Source organism: Corvus moneduloides, chromosome 14, assembly GCF_009650955.1.
Source record: "Corvus moneduloides isolate bCorMon1 chromosome 14, bCorMon1.pri, whole genome shotgun sequence".
Lineage (NCBI taxonomy): Eukaryota > Metazoa > Chordata > Aves > Passeriformes > Corvidae > Corvus > Corvus moneduloides.
In genome coordinates this window covers 7991236-8001697 of record NC_045489.1, presented here as the reverse complement: position 1 = coordinate 8001697, position 10462 = coordinate 7991236, and the positions used below count along the sequence as shown (strand labels likewise).

The following is a 10462-nucleotide window of genomic DNA, read 5'->3' as shown; positions in this document are numbered from 1 at the left end:
AAGTCCGATGAGGAGCCCGTGAGGGAACTGGGGGTGTTTGGCCTGGAGAAAGGACACTCAGGGGGGACCTTATTGCTCTGTGCAACTCCCTGACAGGAAGGTGTAGCCTAGGTGGGTGTAGGGCTCTTCCCTCGGGGAACCAGCGACAGGACAAGGGGACAAAATCTTAGCTGCGCCAGGGGGGATTTAGGTTGGACATTAGAAATAATTTCTTCACAGAAGGGGTGATTAGACATTGGAACAGGCTGCCCAGGGAGGTGGTAGAGTCACCGTCCCGTAAAGGAAAGGTTGAACGTAGCATTCAGTGCCATGGTCGGGTCCACAAGGTGGTGTTGGGCCATAGGTTGAACTCGATGACCTCACAAGTCTTTTCCAACCTATTTGTTGGTGATTCTGTGACAGCGCGGGCCCCCACAACCCCAAGCCCAGGGTGTGCTGACGCTGAGCGGTCTCCGTTATCCCTCCCTCCGCCGTGCCCAGGCCTGGCCCGCCCGAGGAGGCGGGCACTGTGACGCCGTGGCCGTGGGGCGGCTCCGCCCCGCGAGGCCGGAGCCGGGAAGGAAGCAGTTGCTGCACAGCAGCAGCCGCCTGCAGCCGGAGCCCGACATGGCGCTCTGAGCTAGCCCCGGCCGCGCCGAGAGCCGCCACCCCGGGGTCCCCGAGCAGCCGCCCCCGCGTCGGGACCGGGGAGCGGGGCATGGGTAGGGCCGCTGCGGGGAGCCCGGCGGGCAGGGGACAGTGGCGCTAGCGACCCCCGCCCGCCCTTCGCGCAGCGCAGCCCCGCGGCCGCGAGGTGAGGAGCCGGCGGCGGGCGGGGGCCGGCGGGCAGGGCGGGGAGGGAAGGAGGGAGCGCGGCCCGCGCTGAAGCCGCCGCCTTCCCACCGCTTTGTCCTTCCAGGCCCCGCCGCCGCCGCCGCCCAAGAGAAAGAGGCCGAGATCGGGGAGCAGCGGGCGGCGCCCGCCCGGCCGCCGCAGCCCGCCATGGCCCACTCGCCCGTGGCGGTGCAAGTGCCCGGCATGCAGGTGAGCTTCGCGCCGGGCCCAAAATGGAGGCGACGGGCCCGGCCCCAGGCCCGGCTCCGGAAGCGGCGCTTGCGGCCCGCACCGGGCGGAGCCGCCGCCGGGGCACGGGGGGCTACGGGTGGGCGAAGCCGAGCGGTACCGCGAGGAGGTCGCATTCGGCCTGGAGGGAGGCCGGACCGCTCGCCTCGCCGAGGGAGGCAAGGAGGGAAGCAGGGGCTGCTCCGAGGTAACGGGAGGCTTCGGGGGCCGCGTACCTGTACCCCGGCGGGGGAGAAGAGATTCTCCTCCCTCCCTGGCCCCTTTGTTCAGGGATGGCCGCGCCGCATCCAGGAGCACGTAAGAGCCTCTAAAACTGATTAAAGGCGAAGTGAAGTTAATCGCAGGGTGTGTGGGTGCGCTGTAAATGACATACCAGGCGCGCTGGCAGGCCGACCTGCTGCAGGACTTCCCCACCAACCTGCCGTTGGGCTTGTAGTGCAGCTTCCCGGAGAACCTTGGGTTTCATCTGCCAGGTCTGGTGGGGACAGACCACTGGGGAACATCGTCTGTCAGCAACCTGCAGCTCTCCTCGCCTGGGAATGAGGCCTGGTGTCATTTTTGTCATTTGTCTTACCTGCTTAGAAAACAAACAAGTTGATGTGTTAATGGCTTCCGTAGGAAAGGTGGAATACCTCTGACTCTTCGTTCTACTCCACTGGACAATCTGATAAAAGTTTGGCCAGAGATCTTTATCAACATAAAGGAGCTTAGAACCCATCTCATTTCACTGTTCATTTTTGCTTGTCAGATACTGGCAGCCCCTTCAGTGTTTCGAGCATTCTCTTAACTTCTGGGATAGTCATACCTGTATAACATTGGAGGTTTTTTCACTTCAGATAACACAGAAATATTTATTATACATCTCCATGTATGTGAGAGATACAGTAGAGAGTTCAGGAGGCTTCAGAACAGAAAGCTAACATGTCTCATGGTCAGGTAACTTTATGACTTCTAGAAAGTGTAGAATTGATGTATAAATGGTATTTGTATATTAATTTAGGCCAGTTACAGTGCTATGGTTTAGTTTAACTTTCTCATTTCTAATAATTTTTAGGTTTTCTGAAATCTGTTAAATTATGCTCTCTCACTGACTTTCTGTTTCTATAAGAGGACACAAGCCACATCTTCTCAGCCTACTTGTTCCATTGTGTCAGAGTAATGGTTGTATTAGAACATCCTAAAGAATTTTTGTGATAAAAGATTTAAAGGCTTTAGCTTGAGCCTCTTTATTTACATCCTCTGGGCTTTCTAGTGTGTTTGTATTTGGGAAACTTCTGTTTCAACATTCTAGTTTGACAATTTCCTATTTTTATATCTGCTTAATGTATTGCTGTCCTGTTTTCCATAACTGCTGTCACAAAAGGGCCTTGAAATTATTTAAGGTTCTGTTTTTCCATTGTTATACCAATAAACTTTATCTTGATAGTGTTCTTATCCCCACTAGTATTGTTATTAGTGTAACCCACAGCCCTTAACATATATCAGTATGTTAAAAACATTTTTAAAAACTATTAGATAGGTACAGATGCATAGAATTAAACCACAATTTTTTCCTTTGAAGATGATTAGACAAGTCCTGAAACCCTTAGAATACAAAGAAATAGAATTTGGTGTGATATTAACCTGCTCATCCTTCTTCTAGAAGAGTCATAATACAGAGTGTTTTAATTTTAAAAAACCCCTAAAACTGATGCAACAACAGTGTGGCAGTCTGAGGCAGAAGAGTTCTTTCCTTTGGGTTTTTTTAACCTGTCTGGACTGTTCAGTTGGGATCATCTAAGTGATGGTAAAAGCATCCCTGCTTCTGCTCAGTGTTAAAGTAAATGTGTGGTGGTTGATTAAGAAGGAACAGGTTCTTCTGTGATGGAAGATCTAATAGTTATGTTAAAATTATGACTGTGGGAAAGTGCCTGTAATGTGAAACCTCTTGTTTTGTAATCTGTTGAGGGAAGGTTTTATTGAATATAACAGCTGGAAATGGAATTTGTCAGAGAATGTCACAAGTTTGAAGTTTTCAGCTTTATTGTCACCTTATGCTTTCCCTTACATTTCATTATACAAAAAGTATCAAGAAAAATCCAGAAATAAACATGTTATGTAATTTGCATACTCCAAAAACATGGCTTAATGAAGAGTCAGGTCCCCTTTAAAAAAACCTCAAATATGGAAAATTACAGAAAGTCACACAGAGTTATTTTGGTGGACTTGGAGCCCGACTTTATTCCCCTGGCAGCAGTGGCAGACCCAGAGGTAGTATTATCAGTTGGCCTTATGAGCAGTTACAGAGCCATTTGTTTATGTAGTGGTTACATTCTGTTTAACCTGTCTTGTGTCCCTAACAAAATGAAATTTTATACCTAACAATTCTTGCCTCTGCAAATAACTTCTTAAACACATGCATTTTCCTTGCTCCTTTGGAAAGGCTTCACTTGATCCAGTTGTACAGTGTTAACTTACCCAGCTACTGAAATCAAAGTGCTCAGTGTATGTATAAAATGAGTGGTCTGAAGATGAACATGATACCCCAAGTTATGGCATTTTACACAGAATCCAAGATGAGATAGAAAATGGAAAGGATGGTGAGCACAGTTAAGGTGTCCTGGTTATAGGAAGCATAGTTTGCAGTGAGCTTGATTGTCAGGTTTGAGGTTTTATTCAGTAATGTCGCAGTAACTTTGTTCCTTGGGATAAAAATAAAACTTGCTCTTTGTCTGGAATGCTTTGGGGATCTCACAGGGAGAAACCTGTTCACCAGCACTATCTTCAAGGAATCCAGCTGAACTCCTACGGAACATTTCTGGATACAGCTTGTGAGAGAGATGTTTCTGTCTGTCTGTGTCTTTGCCAGCCCAGGTGCTGAAAACAGCTGGAGTGAAGGTGGTGTTGGACCCCGTATTATTAGTCCTACACAAGTGCTTTTATATTGCCCAGCAGGCAGAGTACATAGTTCAGACCGTTGTTTGTTTCAAGTGATCGGAACATTTCAAGTATGTCCGTCATTTCAGATTGATGTGTTTCTGATGAACTTACGTTCTTGGCAGCATCTCACACAATGCTCCAAAACTCTTTACAGATAAAAGAGGTTGGAAACTGTTCACCTGCAAGTGAGTAACAATTAACCTTCCTAAGTTGGATAGGGTGGCTACTTTTCAATATGTCAGCATTTAAATTTTGTAAACTAGTCTGTAAACTTGATGGAGCATCACTCAACTAATAAATGCCTTTTGTAGCTGGTAGAGTTTAAATGTATAAACTTGCCCTTTTCCTATTCTAATTTGTCATGCAAACCCTTAAGTCTGTGAAATATTAATTTATTAACTGATGGAAGTGTTATTTCTTCTCATTTGCATTTTTTGTTAGTATGTGTGTCTTTGGAACCTGGTTTGGGGGTTTATGTCCCGTTATCTCTGCTATCCTACTCATCTAAACACTTTCTGTTTCTTTTCTCATGGCTTTGTTTGTATCTCCTGATCCTGTATGACAGTAGTTTTGAGCACAGCCAGAAAGGTTGTTTAGACCTGCTCTCCATCTGTTTTTATTAGCATTCACTATCTTGCAATAAAGAGCCTAACTTCCTCTAAAAGTGGAGCAGCCAGGAGCACATGACGTATCAGCCAGTGTACTCTTGATTCACAACTGAAGGATTGCTTGATGAAATGAAAACTTGGATGTCAAGGTGAGCTTTGCTCTCTGTGCTGCTGGTTAAGAGTGGCTGTAGGGTGCTGCTCACTGAATGGCCTGAGCCTGGAAGCTGGAGAGTCCCTCCCTGCAGGCTGCTCAGGGGCAGATCAGTTACTGCCTAGTTGGATGGGTGGAGAAAGATTAAAGGATAGGTACCATTTAATTTTGTAAATGGTCTTTTTCATAGCCCTAGTAAAAACCCCACATTTTCTCTTAACTTAGTGCACATCTAGAAGTGTGTGGTACCTAAAGCTAGTCGGGAAGTGTGTCAGATTTCTAGTAAACCTTATGCATTGAAGTTAAAAAAATATGGCTTCTGTTAAAAGCAACCAGTCTGTTACTGTAAAATACTTAAATGTTTAGAAGGTGCATGTTAGAGGAACTTAAACCTTTGAAGAAAGATCCATTCAAAGTTCTTTTAATTTATTCCTCTGCTAGGACCTGAGCTGTATCCAGATGCTTCTGCAGTGAATTTGAAAAGGCTTTAAACTTTTATTATTTAGCAACATGTCTTACTGAAGGGAAACTGGAAAGTCTAGCACTCACGGGACACTGGGAGACTTCCCTCAGTGCCTAGAAAACTGGTTTCTTTTGATTAAGTTGATGTGGACTGTGATGTTTTTTCCAGTTTCAGTTCCTTGATTGGTACTTTGAGCCACAGTGCAGGTAGACTGCAGGAAGACAATATTTTAAGCCTTAAGGAGAGCATGCCTTATTGCTGCTTGAGGCAGATCTGCTTTAAAGTATTTGTGGAATTCAACACTGCAGTTGTTCCTTTCCTGGTTGTGTAGGACCTACAAGCTATATTGTATCTAGTAGTAGCTTGCTGAATCAGCTCAGGCTTTATTAGCTGAACGTGGTTCTTCCGTCTTATGCCTTGTGGTAAGTTACTCTGGTGACAGGAAAAGTAGGGCTCAGTCATCCTTGTACTGTCTTACTGCTGTCAAAGGAGTAGACAGAGCTCTGAAAAGTATTTGGAACATGGGAGCTGTGCAGGTATAATCATCTGGAATTCAGCAGATGCTTTTACCAGGGTTAAAAGCAAAAGTCCAGTGCTATAGTAGTATTTTTTGTGCATATTTTACAATTCTATAGACACATTATGTGCTTTGACTTGGAATTCAGAGGCAAATCAGCTGAAACTGGACAGAGCACGTAAACCAACGCACCTTAATCTGTGTGCTGTTTTGTACCATCATACACTGTCAATGTTGAGCAGAGAATAATATTCCCCCAAAGATAAAAACATGACATCTGAAAAGAGAGTTCTGACTTCTAAAATTATAGAATTGTTATTTTATTCTGATTTTAACACTTAAAATATTTGCACTGGCTGTTTTTGAACTCCAGTGTCTCAGCTGTACAGGTCCTGATGAAAGTTGTGTCTTGCTTTTCTCCTTTTTCTCCAAAAGGAGAATGTATAGCAAGCAATAGCTCAGGAATATATTGCAATTTTTTATTTAGGTGCTTGTTTTGAGAGGAGGAATGTTTCTTTATATACAGAAACTTGGTGGCACCCCAGGAAGAGTATATATGAGTGTGCCTCTGCAACAGCATTTGTCCTATGAGACCTGTGAAATGTATTAGTGAAGATAGGCAAGAGTAGTAGCCTCAGTTTTCAGTCACCTCTAAAAGTGAAAGGATGAATTTTAAAACCAGTAGTAAAAGTACCACTTGTTTGCTCTTTAAGTGACTGTCTTCAGATTTAGAAGTCATGAAATTTCATTTATTCTTAGGGACATTTCATCTTTCATTTATTCTTAAGGGACTGAATTTAATAACTGACAAAAGGGTTCAGGAATGGGTTTTGGGAAGATGAGGTTGGAGATGAACAGTACAAAGTTGGTTTTGAAATGCTTCTGTGACAAATATTTTTTGTCATGCTGTAGTGTCTGCTTGTATGTTGTCTTTGAAGAAATAAAGAGTTGGTGAGGTATCTATCGTGTCAGGAGTCACTGTTCCAAATCCTGCTATTTCTTTCTTACAATAATTGGAAATCAAATTCCTTCCTAGTACTGCCTCACTGGTATTCACTCTAAAGAACTGTCATTTGTTCTTTAAATTTAAACCTTCTTGCAGTTCTTCTGGAACATGTCTGTTCTCCTGATTAGATGAGGATCACTGAGCACACTCCTTAGCTCTGAAGGAGAAGCTTAAATCTCCTGGGAAGGGTGCCCACCTGGTGATACTGAAATCTCCTCTGCCAGAGAATTGGTAGCCAAATAAATTTGTCAAAAAGAACTGAATCAGAGAAACTATTAATACAGGTGCTGACAAGGTAGCAGTAGCTTGCTGGTCTCATTCTTCCTCATACTTTGTGCATGTGTTTTTGCAGGGATGGGCTATATTGATTAGGTCCGTAGCTCGGGAAAGAGAATGGCTTCAACTTAGTTCCTTCTTCATAAGGAAAACTTTGAAGAGTTGCACAGAACTGCAGTTTTTGAAACTGTGTTGGTAATATCTGGATTTGAATGATCTTGATTGAGGCAGCATATCTGAAAAAGCTTTGTGACAAAGTCTGTCATGGTTCTGCATGAATTCTCTGGGCATTGATGAAGGAAAAATGAATGAGAAATGTGCAGAAATCTACAGGTTTCACACTTGAGCTTAGGAAGGGGAAGTCTGAGAGCCCAGAGTGGCTTCACTGTTTACATGAACCAGAATTCAAGAACCACGTGTTCAGTCCTGGAGAATGGTTTTTTTTTCCTGTTTCCCTCTGCTCCCCATCTTTTGCAGGCTTTCCTCTCAGCGGAGTACTGTTACATGTTCCAAGTATCTGAATAATGTTGACTGGGGGAGGATCAGAGGGTGTGCATGCTTTGCAAGATGTCAAGTTGTGTTTCAATGGAAGCTTCTGTGTTGGGAGCTGAATGCAGAATAATAAAAACACTGTACAGCTTGAAGTGACCATGAGCGTTGTAGCATGCCTAAATGTAAAACACAATAAAAAAGATTGAATTTCTACTGATGGAGATCAGTTAAAAACATAGAGAATTATGAGGGGACCAAAATGTTCTTGCTGTTGATCTCTCACCTAGGAAAGTGTCATCTGGCAGCTGGTCATAGCAAGAACATTGTTACATTCCTGCACAGCTTTATTCTAGTCTAGCTGGCAAGAAGAATCTGATTCCTTTTTTTTTTTTACAGGGTGTTTCTTTTCCTCCCCTCCTCCTTCCCCTTTCGTTTTATGTAATGAGATGCTTTGCCATGCTATGAATGAGCTGCAAAGTAATTGAAAAAGGAGTTTCCTGAAACTGGCAGGTTGGTTCTGGCAGCAGAGATCTCTTGCTTTCTTTGTAGCTCATTTTGGGGCTGTATTTCTGGTTTTTCATTGTCTGCTTTTTGTAACTTCAGGTCCAGTATCATTGATATGATCAAGGGCCAGTGTTCAAGAAGAGAGTACAGCTTTCAAGCTTGTGGTCCTCTAGCCTTGGGGAGAAGACAGAAACCTAGGATTCTAGTAGACTGGTGTGTTTGCCTTCCTTTCTCCAAATGGTCCCTCACCAAATTAAAGGAATGGCGATACCCTCTAAGTGTGGGGTCCCACTTAAGGTTTATTGCAGGCAGTCACTATGCCTGAAGACTTCAGTTACCTGTGGTAACTAAAGTTGTGGCCTGCTCTTCAGCCCACCCACACTGTGGTTTGGAGCCATCCTTTTTCAACTAGCGTGTTTGTGCCTCACTTTAATTTTGTTTAGACTGAAAATAAGTAATGACTTCTTCACTGGAGAGATTTAGCAAAAGTACTAACGTGTTATACTTGAGGTCTTTTTACTACTTTTTAGTTTATGAACTGGCAAGTTCAAAACCTGGATTTTGTTGTTTAAAACCTTATCTTTGTTCTAGCTGGCTTATAGTATGATTCTAATCTTATTTACAGGCAGAAAATCTGTGTATCAAGTCCTAACTTTACAGAGAAGAAATGCTAAAATGGCTTCTAGAGTGAGAAGGCCTGTCAGATTTATGTAGGAGTTGCCACTTAGCTGTATTTAAATATTAGGAAAATTGTTGAAATGCTGTAATGATATAGTTTATTGCTGGCAGAGTTCTGACGTGGTTATTCCTTGAAATAGGTGTGGCAAAAATAAAAAAAAGTTTGTGTACTGATAAGCAGGCTGGTGCTGAAAGGAAAGGCACACTGCTAAAAGTAGGCTGCAGCCCATAAATGGTTATTTTTCCATATTCCTGTTAGATGTGGCCTTTGAGATCTCTCTGCAGAGTGGGTTTTTCAAAGCAGTTCTTAAAATGGAGAGGTTACAAGTGTTCTTTAATGAGAAATTGCAGTAGTCCTTTATGTTCTGACTTCTAATTCAGGTTCGTTCATTGAGGTGGGTTAGTTACTCATTTAGCTGTCACTTATACTGTACTGTTCAACAGAGAAGATGAAACTTGTTGTGAAAGATCAGTTTGTTGAACTGTTAACAAATGCAGAGCAGAGTTAGTTGGAACACTGGGACATCACAGAACCTGTTGATTTCTTGAACTGATTTCTTTCTCCATTTCAGGATGTCCATACTTCTAGCTAGAAAACATTCTAGCCACTCACATCTTTCTCAAATCGAAGTAAAGACTCAATCATGTAATTTTTGTGTCCCTCCCCCTGCCTTAATTTCTCTGAATTTTTTAATAGGCTATGCTCCTCAGACATGTGAACAGACTGGAGATCATGCAACTATATGCAGTGGTTTGAGGACTTTTTAAAAATATGCTAGGTAGTTAAAAGGTATTGATACACAGAATAGAAATCAAGTGTGACTCCGTTTGAAGTGTAGGATGTCAGTTATAGAGAAACTCACTGTCATGAGAAATTTCTCATAGTTTCCTTTCCTCAGTGCAGAGTACTCTTTATAAATAATTGGTGTAAATTTTTTTAATTGCAAAGAGCTAATCTTTGGGACATATGGTATTAGTCTTTTTTTGTGCTTATTTACGCTTTTTCCTAAGCTGCTTTATGTTGTGTGAAAAAAAAGCTAAGAACAGAGGAAGTGAGTTCAGTGGTTTCCATTTTCAGCAGCTTGCATCTGCCACAGGTCAGAGATGGTTTGAATATGAAGGTAATTCTTTCCTTAAAAATCTGACAATAGGTGGATTTGAATGCTGATTTTAGAGTTTTGATAGTCATATACATTTTCAAGCAGCTCACCCTATGGCTAACTTGATAAAAACAAAGCCACTTATGTTTTTGCTTACTATTTTTGCTTTTATATGAAGTTTTCCAGGTTCTCACTAAAAATGGCAGTGAGTCTTGGCCTTGTCAGATAAGAGAGATGTTTCATAAAGGGTGTAACAGAAGTCAGGTCCCTTTTAAGGACAGTGAAACCCAGATCTAGTTTTTTACTACCCACTGAGTAGAAAAGCTTCTAGATAATGTAAAAGTTTGATAAAATCAAATTATTTTGTTGTTAAAATAATTTTCTCTGCATATGTATCATACAGTTCCAGTAAATATAATCAAATCCTGGTATCTGAGTCTTGAACAGGACTGCAGGGCAGCATTAGAGTTTATTTGCATGCCAAAGTAGCTGAAAACAGAAGTGTGTATGTGTTCAAGATGGAGAAAAAGAGATGTCTAGAGGTTCCACCCTTGTCTTGAATGTCAGCAGGTTCATTTTTTCTTATTCTTTGTAAGTAATAATGAATCTGCACCTGTGCCTTCATTAACTTCAAACTACTTAAATTTTTATGTATACACACACCCCCACCACCTATGGCACTGTTT

The 10462-nt window shown here is 42.7% G+C and overlaps 1 protein-coding gene across 2 annotated transcripts in view; it reads left to right on the top strand.

The window, feature by feature from the left end:
- The first annotated feature begins 535 nt into the window (after positions 1-535).
- STK26 (serine/threonine kinase 26) overlaps positions 536-10462 on the top strand; it is a 37052-nt gene continuing 27125 nt past the window's right edge. The window contains exons 1-2 of one of the 2 annotated variants that reach the window (XM_032124412.1): positions 536-701; positions 899-1023. In XM_032124412.1, coding sequence (XP_031980303.1) covers positions 698-701; positions 899-1023 — 129 coding nt within the window. In that variant the 5' untranslated portion in view covers positions 536-697. Of the gene's footprint in view, positions 794-898; positions 1024-10462 lie in introns of both variants that reach the window. The other variant, XM_032124413.1, reaches the window with a different exon arrangement.